Source organism: Tetrao urogallus (genome assembly GCF_951394365.1).
Source record: "Tetrao urogallus genome assembly, chromosome: 3".
NCBI classification, from domain to species: Eukaryota; Metazoa; Chordata; class Aves; order Galliformes; family Phasianidae; genus Tetrao; species Tetrao urogallus.
The window spans coordinates 91,408,501-91,423,969 of record NC_136815.1 but is presented as its reverse complement, the minus strand read 5'-3'; the positions used below and the strand labels follow the sequence as shown (position 1 = coordinate 91,423,969).

Genomic DNA, 15,469 nt, shown 5'->3' with positions numbered 1-15,469 from the left:
ATTCTAGTTCATAATTGTGTAATATTTGACATTCAATGGGTACTCTGTGACACTGCATTTGATGTAGTATTGTCATCATGCAGGACCAACTGTCAAATCCATTATTGCTGTATGCAGGTATAGCACTACAGAAGGTAAAGAAGGTGAATTTGGCCCATTGATGTTACCCAGAGTATATTCCTAATGTGGTATTAAGTTATTGTATGTGAAAAATACATGATGCAAATAGATTCTGTTTCTAGATACATACATGTATACATATATATGTTTGTGTATATATATAATTCATTTTGTTGCCTTATGTTTTTATTAGCTTTTATGACCCATTTTCCAAAAGACTTCTATTGCTAAGCAGAAAATACTGAACTGAGAGTAGGAGAAAGTTGTCTGAGTATTCTGGTTTTGAGCTGCCTGCAACATCCCATGTTGATGCTACTCCTGCTCCCACTGAAGCCATGCTTACAGGCTTGCCTCCGTTAGACATTTCAGCATAGACTAAAGTTTGAGCCGCCTGACAGTTATTGACATGAGTAATACATCAGAATCCAGTCCTCTAACAGATTTTTCCATCTTGATGTTAAGTGAAACTTTAAATTCTGGAGACATTTCACACACATCATTTTTAAATTTCTATTTCCATCCATATTTTAAAATACCTATGTCATTACAGCTAGGGGCTACTTCTGGTCTTATTTAAAATACTGCTTTGTGATAAATCAGGAGATTATAAGATCATAACACTGAGATTATTGGAAGAAGAAAAAAGGGCTGAACTATAAATACTTTCCACTATGGATTAACAAAGGATTCTTTGCACATTTGAGCTAGTTTTATAATGGGATTTAGAAATCTGTTAATTTGTTTAATCGAGTGACTGTGATACTAAGCAGCACATTTTCTACAAGCAATTCTATCATCATAAATGAAGATTCAAGCATCATAGATTCACACATCATGTACCAGTTGCTTGCATGCAATAACTATCTTGGAGTGATGATTGGCTGCATGTAGTAGTTGAGTTTCCTATAGTTGTAAATTAACTCATCTCACATTCAGTGGGTTTTACATCTCAGTGTGGCACAATTGTGACTAATGACAATCTGAACTCTAATTCTCTACCCCAACCCTGTGGGTTTTTTTTTCAAAACTCTCTATAGACTTTTTTTCATATCTTTATTCCTGTTAATCATGTCTTTCTGAGTTTTCAGGCTACTTACTTCTGACCGAATGTAAATAATAAACAAATAAGTCTATCTTGGATAGACTTATCTTGGATATCTAAATGGGAAAAAAGTAAAGGCTGGGTGGGAGGCTGTCTAATCTATTCTCTTTAAGAATACTTCAAAATGTACGTTGGTTGGGTTATCTGGTGCAATCTATAATCTGATCAATGCAAGGGCATACGTAGGAAAAGACAGAAAAGCAGGAAATTAGCAAAACTAACAAACAACAAAGAAAAGTAGACTAAAATAAATCAATTACTGAAAGGAAAAGGTGAGAAAACTCCTGAAGTCAGTGGTAAAGCTGTCTATGGTGCATACCGTTCTCGAGTGTTTGAGCTGCCAAAATACTTAACCAGCTTCATGTTGCAACAAAATTAAGTCTTGTGTTTAATTGCATGGCCAGCTCCATTCCTGAGATTTCATGTCTGTTCACATCCATAAGAGTGTTCAAGATCTCTTGATGAACTTCTTTAAAAATGCCTGACAGAATCATTATGAATAGTTGGGGCTGTTACCTTTAAAGTCTGTTTTCCAAATACAAGCAAGCACTTTGAAATCTGAATTAGCATTGGTTAACATACATAGCCAGTGTGCTGAAGGGACTAGATTTTACTTGTGCCTTACTGCACGATGGAAGATCTGCTTCTTTTATACTAGCATTCTCATTTTATGTCTTCTGTTACATCAGACATGTCACGCCAGCATAAGACTGCAGTAACAAACAGTGCTGCATCACTGTGAAGTGTTTTTACTACTTTCTTTCCTACTCTGGCTCACTACCAGCACAGTCATGCCAGTGCAAAAGAGTGATCCGAGTGTTCATAGAGGAAGGCCATAGACATGTGTTTGTGGCTCCAAATTAAATAAAGAACAGATTTTCTATTAATCTCAGTGTTCACAGAGCTGAGATTTGCAGAAAAATACGGCCAAATAGCTTGAAGCTCCTTTAAAAAAGCTGATTGCTCTCCTCTTCAGAGCTCACAGGCTTACTCAGCATGTTAATTTAAGATATCCAGAACGCTTACCTACAGCTTGTAACAGCACTGCCATGTTTGCTAGACATAGATTAACAGTCCTTGTGGTGGACAGTTCTAAGGTGTACTTCAAATACTGAGGTTCTTCACTCTTACTGTTCAAGTGTCTTACTGTTCAAGTGCCTGATCTGCTACTTTGATCTGAGACTTGTTGATGGTGGCTTCAGTAGGACAATTTTGAGTTGGCATGTTGAAGTTGTTTAGGTGATTTCTCACTACTTCTACTCTTTAGCGAACATGGATGCAAAGGCAGTCTACTCTTACATTTCAAATGCCATTCAAATGATATGTCAAGCATTTTCAATGAAGTGTAGGTGAAAATGAATTGCTGTGCCATCACAACTTTGCTTTCTGGTAACTGCTTTTCTAAATACTTACAATATATATCTTTCCTACTTTTATTTTATAGTGATATTATAGTAGTTCAATTAAGAAAGAAGTAATTATGTGAATTGCGTATTTCATTTGTCTATGTGTGCACAAATTTGACTTAGACAAAGCAAATATAGAGTTTCTGTTCTGCACTGAAGCAGCTGATTATTATATAGATGTAGCTTTGAAAAATGTTCTGGTAAGAATTAAATTAAGGCTTTCGGAGTTCTCACTCAGAAAAGGAAGAGCAATTGAAATAATTTTGGAGTACCCTTTCAGGAGTAACTTTACCTTATTCAGAGAATTACAGAACAGCAACATTATTTCCAGTGAAATTCTAACCAGAGTTTTAAAAAACTCTTCTTGGAGGGGTGTTTTTTCCTTAATATACTTGTTTCTAGATTCATCTGTGTGCAAGTGATGAGTACACAGATTTTGGATAATGATGCAAAACAATTTTCACAATTTCAGTAGTTTCAGACAAATTTGACCCATCTCTCAAAATCCTTACCACTAAAATTCATGCTGCAGCCTGCAACTATTTGAATTTTATCCTGTTAATTAGCCCTTGCACTTTACTGCCAGGCAGTTAATTCTATTCCTCCTCTATATGTTCTGCTTGAAAATGAGGTGTTAGGTATTTTTCTGATCTGTTATTGGAAAGATCAAAAATTGTATGCGATTCCTTCTTTTTATAACTAAGTGTCCATCACCTTAAGTAGAAAGCAGAAAACACTTGAAGCATGTGTTTTACAATCAAACTTAGTCTGCCTACACGTAAGTACTCAGTGTCCATTGTAGGCTTGCCCATAATTTTAAGTATCCCAGAAATATTTTAACAGGAAATAATTATTCTTTAGAAGTGTGAAAATGTGAATTGTTGCTCATAAACACTGCACTACTTCTTAAGAAATCAGCATGCTCCTCCAGCCTTCAGTTGTTCAGCTCCATTGCATTTTTATTACAGGCAGCTCTCAGGCTTGCTTATTGTCTTCCTCTGTAAGTTCTCCATCTCATAGTTGTCAAAACTTTTCTTTTGAAAACTAAAAGAAGTTATTCAAATAGTAGGTGTTGAAAGGAATAGAAACGGATTTGACAAAATCTTGTTAGGGAGTGGCCTGCAACAGAAAACCCGAAGTGGCAGGTAAGTGAACTCTGTGGTGGGAGTGCAGACTCCAGCAGCTGGCAACACTGGGCAGCAAGGCTCAGTCCTGCCAGATGCAGACAGAGCAGCATCTATGATAGAATTCCCAAAGAAAAGACAGAGTTACACAGGAGAGGGGTAATGTAATTCATGCTTACTAGCAGCTTAAAAAATGAAGTGCAAACTCATTTAAAGGGTAGTCTGAGTCTGGATATCACTCTATTAAAAAATAAAAGTAAAAAAACAAACAGAATGGAGGATTGTCAGATTGGTTGAATTTAGTATTCGCTAAGAGGAAAACGCTAGAGGAATTTTACCAGCTGCTTAAGCTGCAGATGTTAGCAACAAATGCTATATTCTTTCCAAACTAACTGGAATATTCTGTTTAGGCTTCAGAGAAAAATCTAAACCATTTCCATTCCTCAAAGGGAAAACCAAGCGCACTCTTCTCTTTATTTAATTGGCATATGAGTTTTCAGAAGATATTTTAGTCTGTTTTACAGCCCAGTAGAGTTAATGCTTCCTTTAACTTCAGTGATTGCTGAATTGCTAGACCAGGCCTTACTATAAGAGTAAGTAACTATCTGTTCTTCTCCCATTAATGTCAAATGGGCTGTAGCCAGTGACTTCAAAGGGACCAGGAGGAGGCCTACTGTAATGTAATAGAAACATCTACATAGGTAAATAAAATTAATATCTCTATCTTTAAGGAATGAGCTATTAAGTCATCATTTCCCCAACTATTGAAGACCACTGATACATAGAAATAGTTTCTATAACCATATATCTATACACTATATATATATATATGTATGTATATGCAAAGTATGATACAATAACAACACTGGGTAACTTCTAATGATAGATTTGCATTAATAATACGGGTCTTTTTATGTAAATAAAATACTGTAGAGTATCTTCCAATCTTTTTCAGGATTGTTAAACTGAGAAGAGCAATTGAATATTTGTCCTATTTTTATGTTAAAAAGTGAATGAACTGAAATGTTAAATGTGAATGTAAATTTCTTATTGCAACTTTTATACTGAGTGTTTGCACTATCATAATTTCTGGAATCCAATTAAAAATGAAATAATAAAAAAATCAGCTTGAATAAACAGTTGTTTTGGATTGTTTGTTGTTTTGTTTGTTTTTTTTTTAATGTAGTTGCAGTCATTATTCTATACGAAGCTGCCTTTCAAAAGTCCCAAAAGGCTGCTTCTCAGTTTTCATGCTAAGATTATACATATAGAAATCCTACAATTTTATTTCCACAGTTGCTTTGCACTTAATAACCCTTTGGGACCAATCCAACTCCATTGTGAGCCATATTGACTTTCTGCATTGAACACAGTGGAAGCCAGCTTGGGCAAAGCTCTGCATCCACTGTGCTTGCAGAGGAAAGTAAACATGTACTAATACTGGCCCAGTAATGTCCACAAAGACCAGAAGAAGGGAAGGGGAAGTTCATCTCTCCCTCTCTTTCTCTCTCCTTCCCTTCCTTCCTCCCTCTCTCTTTTTCTCTCTTCCTCTTTCTCTGTTCCTCTCTCCCCCAACACAGGCCAGTAAGAACTGACCCCACACTAGGGCCATTCAAAGCATCCAGTAGATCATGTAAGTAGTTTATATTGAGAAAACAGTGCAAGATACAGAACCAGCCTCAGTGTAAAATTGCATTGCCTAACTTAAAATTAATTTGAAGACTGATTGAAGTTGTATCAGGTAACATGACACTTAGAAGGCTCTGTAGGTTTGGACACCATACCAAATTAACTTGATTGTACCACCGTCAAATCACAGCACGTTCCCATTTGGTCAACTCAGAGTAAAAGCAGAAACACTCAGGCCCATCACATCCGTCCATGCAGATGAGCTCTAAGATAACTCGGAAATGCAGAGTCCCTTGTGATTGCAAACAGCCTGGGCTCAGGTACAAAGTCTTTTTTTCAAATGCTAGACAAAGGCTCCTGAGCTGTTTCTTATGCATGTTAGAGAGCATAGTAGGAGTTGTACAGAAGTGTTATGATGTCAGTAAGTATGACGGAATTGTTCTTGGTTTGCCCTTACACTAGCGAGAAGAATTGTTTGAGGCTTTGCAGAACTGTTTATTTTTTCCCTCTTCCCCAAGGAAGCCAAACCTTCTAAAATTTCAATAAAAGCAGCTCTGAAATCAAAAGGGTACAAATAAACTGAAATTCTGGCATTCATCTTTAACTGGAGCCATTCTGCCACATGCCACATTAGTACTTTATGCTTTTTTTTAATATTGAAGAGTTCAACTTTCATTGTATTTTTTAAGGGTGAAGTATATAAATACAGACAACATGCATAAAATATGTACATGCACATATGTTAGTAAATTAGTTAGCATATATTCTGGATTAATGACCCAGGTCAGGTATATTTTTTTGTTCTCATCCATTACACAGCTGAATTACTTCAGAGACATAATTACATTGTATGAGAATTTGTATTACTTAAATAATGAGGTAGCTTCAGCAGCAGATTGTTTAAATCCTCAGGTAATATTTATGGACTAGGATGGTCATTTATGTTGTAGAAATGCAGTTCCTGAACAGGAAATTCCAAAGCCGCTGCATTTTTACACCACAAACCACCCTGGACTAGAGCTAGTCTACTTGTCTAAAAATGTTACCTGAGAATATTTTGAATTTGAAACAGGGGGAAAGGGGAGAATGGAAAATGTGAACACTGTGTACCTAATCCAGGAATTATTGATGCATTGCCAATGCATCTATGTCAAAGCTTTCCAGTTTTGCAGCCATTCCCTAGGTCAGCCTAGGGAACCTAAGACAACCTAATGCGCAGCATCTGCTGGCAGAACGCGATGTTCTGCTGTCCACCAGAATGAAATGATGATACAAGTACCAACCATGGACCATCTTCTCATTTGGACGTTTATTTTGGAAAACAAAATGAACAAACAGAAATGTATCTGGAAAGCAACCCATGTAGCAGAAATTGTCTGTGACAATTTTGGTTTTCATTAAACTGTGGATAGAATTTGAAGACAGAGATCTTGAGGTATAGCCAGGCCACTATCAGTCCTGATCTGATACTAAACATCCAGTTCTGTGCAGATTGTCTACTGCAGTAATAATTTGCACAGGTTTTCAGGCTCAGGGCTCAGAGAATAGGCATTTAATTTTGCATTAATATAAACCTCCCAGGCTTTTGCTGTTTTTATACTTATAACCGGAGAGTAGACTACTATTACTAGATCTAGCTGTATTAATAATGAATTGGTTATTCGATTATTAATAACTAATAAGTCGAAAAAGCTAGTGATGAACAAGTAGTTATGAATATTACTAATGTCTTCCTTTCTGTTTACTTGGCCTAGTTTGAAGATGCCAATGAGGGATTTCATCAACAGGATGTATCAATTACTATGCCACTGTAGATGAAGTGGATGAGCTTTCCTATCACAAACCCACTGCTTCATTAAGTCAGTGGGACTCTGGTGCCTTCACTAACACTTCCTCAGCTAAGATCACCTGGGGAATTGTCTATCAGATTTCAGTAGAAGAAAGAGCCACTGATAGACCTCTGGCTTGACCTTCTGCAAAGTAATAGTCTGGAAACACTACTTCACTGCTCAAACAGCATTTTTTGTTTATTATTAGATGTAATAAAGTAAAGTAAATCCATAATTTTCTGATCACTGAGAGATTTTAAGTTAGACATTTGTTTGGCACTGGCCAAACTGTGCTTATACTGTTGCCAGAGATCATAAAAGCATGACTTTTTTTTTCTGAACTTTATAGTTACTCTGCATGTTTATTGAACTTAGGCAATAATATTATGTGCTCCTCTGCAGCACTGCCAACATAATTAGAGAGGAGCAGTCGTATCGGAAAACAGACAGCACGTTATTGAGGAAAAGTCCCTGTTGAATATTAACCCCGTTTGATTTCTGGGATGTAGAAACATGCAGAAAATGTATAGGACACCGTCTAGCAAAAAAACAACATGCAGATAGAACACATTGAGGCCCTCTGGTAAGACTGAAGTGGATAGGCATATAATGAAGAGGAGTCATTGACGTAATTAGAAAGGCAGGTGGTGGCACATTGATTTTATGCAGGTTAATGACCTCTACTAGTATTGAAGTTTCTTCCATTTAGGTAACTAGACTTTTCAAAAGTCAAATATTAATCAGTCAGACCACTGGATAGAAATATACTTTTCTCAGTTTAGTGTTTCCCACTGTGTTCTTAGAATAAGGACTTGTATATAATAAACTTGTTTAACCAAGAGAGGCAACAATTTTTACTGCCTTAGAGTTTTATAATTGAATTTATAAGATACCGGCTTATTTAAATGTTTACAACCTAATCCTCCTCCCACATAGAATCCAAGCACTCTATCTGAGGGCAAAACTGGGCCTGCTAAGGGAGGATGCGTCACTGACCTTGTCTATGAACCCCGATGCATCATAAGGGGATAAAGTTGTGCTCTTTAAGGCTTTTGTTTACTCAGTCTGACATTAAAGCAGAAAAAAAAAATTGGCTGGTAGGATACCACTTTTAATTCCAGGCAATTGTTGGATCTAGATGGAAATTTTCTAACTTTAACTTCTATTAAAAGCACTTAAGAATATTTGCAATGATTTGGAAACGAAGCAGTCTCGTTATTCTTCATACTCTCACTGCAATTAATCATATGGAAGGAGATTTAGATGTTTAAACAACAGTTTGACTTCCTGAGTAGCTACAAAATCCATCCAGCAAACGATGTTGTGGGTTTTAGTATGCAAAATCAGACTTGCTATGCAGCTGAACAGATGCAGTCATAGTAGAGGGACACTACCCAAAATCTGAAAAACAGTTTGTTACTCTGTGTAAAGAGTTGTCTAGGATTTCCTGGAGCCTTCACCTCAGACTGTCATACCTATGACAGGCATTGGAATGGGAACTGTACTGCACTTAGGTCAGTCTGTGGACAGTGTAGTAAAAAACATTGATCTTGTCTCTGACCAGGAATAAAGGTCATTGTAACACTGAAAAAACAGGTGCAAGGTACCACTTCCACAATACTGCAATAAATTATGCTTTTTTTTTCCTCCGGTAATCACAGTATCATAATTTGGCATTTCACTGTCAATACTGACAGTACTGTCAATACTTCAACTGACAATAAGAAAAGACTTCTTAAATTCCAAAACTGTTGGAGATCAGGTCCATAAATTTGCATAGCTTTTGTTTAACAGACCACAGAGGATTATAATCCTTGGTTTCTGAAGATTTCCATGAAATATACGTACTAAATGACTGCCACCATAATACATCCTCTCACAAATCTCAGTATTCTCAGCACCCAAGCATGTAATTCCTACTGCAATCAGTGAAAACAAAGGGTTAAGGCTCCTTTGAAAAGTCCCAGTGTACTTCTCCATACAACATATCTAAACAAGCTTTGGACTGCTTGCATTTCAATCTCTATGGCTGCCCAAAATGCTTACAACTTAGGAAAACAGAGGTTCTGTTCCTTTTGCACATCCCGTTGTATCAAAACTCTGGGTAGACCAAGGAAGGCACTACAGCTGAAGAGTTTAGCTCATGATGAGCTCCCTGCTAGTTTCAGCCTCCATGTTGATAAATAAGATGCAGCACTCTGGTTTTCACTGAGAAGTTCAGTCTGTCAGACAGTCTTAGAGCACTCTGATTTGACTTTACACCACAGAACTCAAACTGGGGAAGGAGAGATTATAATAATTTGAATTAGATTTTAATTGTGGAGGGATTTCATCCAAAAACAACTGATAATCTAGGCCTAAATTTTCTAAACTGTTTAAGAAATACAGTATAATTTCCTTTCTCTTTGATTTTCAAAGCTTCTTGTGTAGGTTCATGCTGCACAACATTGTTTGCGTCCCACCCTTGCTGGGACAGGCAGTAGTATGTCCCACTTATACAGGAGAGCGCAAACATTGCGACACTATGTCAAGACATCACTGCTTTGTGCTATATAAAGAACTGCCTTGCTGAGCTCTGCAAGACACAGTATGGATGACCTGGTGGGTCTGTTCATGAAGCCACAAGGGCACTAGTTTGAAAACTAAATACTAATAGTCAAAATGAGGTAAGGGCTGGTCTAGCCTCTTCTATGTTTATAAGGGACCAAGATATTTTTTTTCTTTTACTCAGCCACAAATAACTTGAAATAATTTTATGTTTAGTTCTCAAAATATTCCTGTAGGAATCTCCCCTGGGAGTTTAGGAAATAAATAGCTTTACCTGGACCAGCTATTTATTTCCAGAACGTTTACTTATGCAATCCATGTGATTCTAAAGTGCCTCAACTTCTCGAGCTCTCTTTCAGTTCCTTAGGGGCGGGGGCGGACAATTTAAACCTAGAAACATACCCCACGTATTGACAGACTGTTATTCCTAAACATTGAACTGGTCGCTCCAACTCTCTATTCATAGTGCAAGTATTAATACAGCAAGCTAGAGTGGTTTATTATTAGGTTTGAAATGCTCATATTCCCTGCAACCACAAGTTCAACTCCTGGCAAGATCAGACCTTTGACCTCCTGTTGAGGTGTGTATTACAACCTCAGATCATCCACATAAAGCCCTGAAATTAGGTCTGTCTGATCAACCTAGATTTTAAAGCTCCACAATTCATGCTTTGTCAAAAAGGGTTACCCCAATATCTGTGCAAGCATTCCTCCACATCCCTGCTTGCTCTACAGTGTTGTGATGGCAGCTGTTTGCTGCCTTCTTCCACAAAGTTCACTAGCACTTCTAGTGGGGCTGGTTCAGTCCAGCTGGATTTTTTGTAAACAAAAATTACGGTCCTCCACCACGTGAACCTTAGCATTTCACACCAATACAATTCTCATCTAAGAGCTGATGGTTTGAGACAAAATTCTTTAGTGCTGTAATCTCCACAAATGTTAGTTACAAACACTGTGAAATTCATACTGCAGCAAAACAATATTCAGTGTATTCTTACTACCTTTATTTTCTCAAGAGTTTTTCATTGAAGATTTAACATGTTTTTTTCCTAACATTAATTTTTCAGGTAATAAAAACAAAGAAAATAAAATCTGAATAGAAACAGATACATGTCCATAAACAAGCATCCATCTTGTAACAGATCCTCAACATGCCATAAACAGTTATGTGAAGCCAATAAATCACTAGATTTATTGTCACTGAAGTAGATAGCAAGCAGCAGACCCTAAACAGCAACAAATTTAGCACACAGACGATTTGGACAGCCTGTTTTCCTATGACTACTTCATCTTAGGTTACTATTCAGCATTTTTTCATTTAGCAGCACTAATGAAACTCCTAAAAAAATGCCAGATGCATCATCTGGGGAGGTTCTGCAGCAAAGAATGCTGGGAAGTTACCAGGGCTATAAGAATTGAAGCAGGATCTTTAGTTAGATCACCTGAAAAGGAGAGAAGTAGTGGAAAACTACAGATGGAACTTAATAGCACTGGTAAGTTTGTTTTCTTTTGCTGATGTGTTCTTTTACTGTAGATCCTATCATTCTTAATTGTTTAAACTTTTTCTGCCATTTTTAGTTTTCTCTTCCTCCCTCCCTTTTGGGTGTCATTAAATGGTATTATTAATGCAACTGGGGGGGAAGTGTTTCTTACAAGCATGCCTAAAGTACAGTGTAGTATTTTGCTCTTCTTGAAAGCTTTGGTTGGAAACAATCTTAAAAGCTATCTTTAAGAGTACAAAAAAAGGCTTTTAATTACTCATATAAATCATTATTTAATGAGTAAGGGGAAAGCATCAAAATGTATAGTAGTGCTGGAGGGTAGGGAGGGGATTTGAGGAGTTGTAAACTTATTATGCTGATTTCCATTTCTAGCTTATTCATATAAACTTGCTACCAGTAAGCTTCTAAGACTAAGGGAAGTTAACGTGACTGAACAGGGAGGAGAAAAAATGGTCAGCTCAGGGCTGTTTATAGTCAGTCATGAAAGCTGGCAACATGCAGAAATGGGAGGAGAAATGGTTATTCAAAGTGGGTAATAAAGGATTTCTACTCTTTCCTCTTTCTAAGGAAGAGTAAACAAACAAACAAAAAACAACCTATCTACTGAAAAAGTTCCCGTTTGCCATCTTGTGCTCTCTAGAAACACGAAGTGGGTGTGGCACTACCAAACTCATAGACTCTACACAGGTGCAAAACACTTCCAAGGAATGAAGAGCTGATGCCTTTCTTCTCATAGAAGTCCAGCTCACCCATACATGATCCTTTATATAGAGGTCTCAGAACATAGGTACTGAAAATCTGTTGCTGTCTTACACAATCAGCATGTATGAAATATCTGAATTGCCTCATGAAATCACACAGTTCAGTAATTATTAGAATAATATTAGAACACTTACTTAAGATGGATATTCTAATTATACTTTAAAGTGTATTTATCTTAGGCTTCTCCAGGTTTAAGAAGACGAGTTCTTTTCTGTTGTTGATGCAGCTGTAAAAGTAGGGAAGTAACTCACAAAAGAGCAATCTTGACATTGCTGTAAATTTAACTGTACAAAATGTTTTAGGATCAAAGTTCAGAAGTAGTAAAACTTTCTTTGAAAAGGCAAGTCGGAGGGAATTAGAAGCTTTTTCTAAAATTGGTTGTTCATGCGAGAGTAACAAAATAGCAATTAGAGTAGGACCAGAATGTCTCTGTTACTCCAGTGTGCTTTCATTTTTCCTATGCTATTTGATTTCTTTTGGTGTGCCACAGTTATTGCTGTCTTCCATAGTTTCAGTAACTGCAACCCCAAGGCTTATGCTGAGGGGAAAAAGAAAAACAATTACCGTAACGAAGTTACAGATAATAGGATTGCTTAAGTTTTAGCCTATGTGGAGCTCTGTATGCAGAGGGCTGAGACAGGAATCAGTGTCTTCTAATCTCTTAAACCCTTTTAAGAATATTCATCAATATAATACGTAAAATTCATGTGGAGAGATGCTCTTATTTTCATGTTTGCATTACACTTTGCATGACATTTTATAGTATATGAGCAATGGTGCAATTTTCTTTCTACTTTAAGACAGCAAACCTGACTTCCAGATGTCAGAGGAAGAAGATTCTATTTGGGATGTTAAAAGATCTCTAAAAAGGAAAGTGGTGAAACACAGCACTCCAGTGGACTCGGTGTTCTCAAGAAAAATGCTATCTCTTTCGGGTCCAATCAATCAGTCAATCAAGGACCAAGATCTCAGTAAGAGAGCTTATATATCCCCAGTGCCAAAATCAACTCTAGGAATGTCAGTAGCTCAACTATCACTAGCAAGTGTTGAAGCATACTTTCCTCATATGTCTCCAAAAAGGTTTTCAGAAGTACTTGACTTGCAAGATTCCAGCAGAGAGATAAGCCATAGTTCTCAAGTTGTGTATTCTAGAAAACGACTTTCCACAGTATTGGCATCTGATGAATCAAATGCAGAGGCAAGTGAAAAGGTTGTCTCAAGTGTGGAGACTCAAACTCCCACAAAAGCATCTGAGAAGTTAGCAGTAACTCCCAAGAGTAGATCTTCATGGATGGTTTCTGGAATACCAGGAATAAAAGATCCTCCAATGTTGAAAAAGAAGAAAACTGATACAGCTATTGTGGTAATTATATTCTCCATATACTGTGAAATAACATATAATTTTGTGCCAGTACTGTATTTGCACATCCTTCTAGTAATAGAAGAATATTGTGGTTATACAACATCTTCACAACTTTATCAATAATTCTGGCGAAGAGGAGGCTCAGGAGAGACCTCATTGCACTCTACAACCTCCTGAAGGGAGGTTGTGGTGAAATTTGGCCTTTTCTCCCAGGCAACGAGCAGGACACGAGGAAATGGCCGCAAGTTGTATCAGAGAAGGTTTAGATTAGACACAAGGAAGAACTTTTTCTTTCAGAAAGTGGTCAGGCACTGGAATGGCTGCCCAGGGAGGTGGTGGAGTCGCCATCCCTGGCAGTGTTCAAGAGACGTGCTGCGTGATACGGTTCAGTGCTTGTGGTGGCAATGGTGATGAGGAGACGGTTGGACTGGATGATCTTATAGGTCGTTTCCAACCTTGTGATTCTATGATTCTATGAATGTATGTCCTAGTTCATACTGATAACTTCTTAGATTCTGTGACATCATTCCAGCTAGACTAGATGTGATTTACTCATTTGGTATTTAATTTAGCTTCTGCACTTGCATGTTAATATATGAATGCTACTGCAGAAGTAGTTTGTTTTGTTGTTTGTTTTTTTTTTTTTCTCTCTGCAGGAGGAACTTAAGAATGGGAAGAGATTAGTGGCTTAACTGGAAAAATTCTTAAATTTCTTCATGTTGGAGACTTAACTGAAAATGCAGGAGAGAAGAAAAAAAAAAAAAAAAAAAACACAATCTACTATTTGGCCTGTTTAATTGAAATCATAATGTTTTATAGAAAGAATCCTAGTTATTGCTAATGTTGGTCTTGTATACAACCCTTCAATTAGTGTAAGGTATCCTGGGAAAAGCTTAGATTAGTAGTCCTTATGCAGGTGGTCTTGTTTGATTAAAATGGAGTTAGAGATCTCAGCTTCCTGCAGCTTTGATTATAAGTATGGACTTGGTGGCAAGTTCACAAAAAGGAAAATAAGGCAATGGATTTGGAGTCTAAAGACTGTCGTGCTAGTGTGCAAACCATCAGATTCTGTTTTCTTGGATTTATCTGTGGGGATTTCTTCTCCATATTGTTCACAAGTATATTGAAAGCTCAGGAAGATCTGCTCACTCTGAGTTAAAGCTTCTTAGCTTAAAACAAATAAATGTTCAGCCCAAATCTACCTGTGCTTGTTTTTAAAGCATATGAAGTCTAAACAGGTCAGACTGACTATTTCTTTTTCTATAACAGAGAAAGAAACAAAGAGAATGGGTGCTTCGCCAACTGAAAAACATTGAGGAAGCAACAAAACATGAATTAACAATTGAAGAAGTTTGATCAAACTTTTTGAAAGTAATGATGTTTCACGCTTATTTTGTGAATAGCAGATACCAATAAAATGCACATTTGACTAATCTGCAACGCCTGTTGGACTTCCTATTAAGTCTAAGAGATGTCAGCTACTGCTTCTATGTGGAAGACAACACTAATCTGCAATAGCTAAATGCCTGGAATAAAGGAACGGAGAGAGCTAAGTAAAAATCATTCTTCATCCTGCCACAGCTGCCACTTATCACAATTGTTTGTATAGCATTCAAATCTTCTAATGTTGTTGATGTTCTTGAAGTGACAAAGTCCTAGTGGCCACATGAATGTAATCCTGGTTTGTCAGTGGAGAATCTCCTCATCTAGAGAGTAATAAAAACATGCAATCAGAAATGTTTATTAGCTGGGGAGATGAGGAAATAGTGAGAGGCACCAGTTGGGAGTCAAATCTTTAGAGATTACTATCTGATTTGAAGATTTGGTTCCGAGTTTGCTCTGGCCTGTATTCTAAGCATGCTGCACAGTTGCCAAGTGAAGCAGTAACTATCTCAAATATGTTTTGAAAGTATGCTGATTTCTTTTTTTCTTTCTTTTTTTTTGGGGGGGGGGAGGGGGCGGGGGGTCCCTTTCTAAAGATGCTGGAGTAGATCGATGTTTTATCTTAAAGCAGCTGCCTGTGAAGCACTTGTCAAAGTAATCCCAAAAGTACAATATTTGTGTTAGTTCCTGCTGCTGCATGTA

At 37.2% G+C, this 15,469-nt stretch overlaps 1 protein-coding gene across 1 annotated transcript; it reads left to right on the top strand.

The window, feature by feature from the left end:
• Positions 1 to 12,841: 12,841 nt before the first annotated feature.
• CCDC201 (coiled-coil domain containing 201) lies at positions 12,842 to 14,740 on the top strand (the record flags this gene model as incomplete). Its single annotated transcript, XM_079533924.1, has 2 exons — positions 12,842 to 13,384; positions 14,654 to 14,740. 2 exons carry the CDS (start codon positions 12,842 to 12,844, stop codon positions 14,738 to 14,740), a joined length of 630 nt encoding a protein of 209 aa, XP_079390050.1.
• Positions 14,741 to 15,469: the final 729 nt, after the last annotated feature.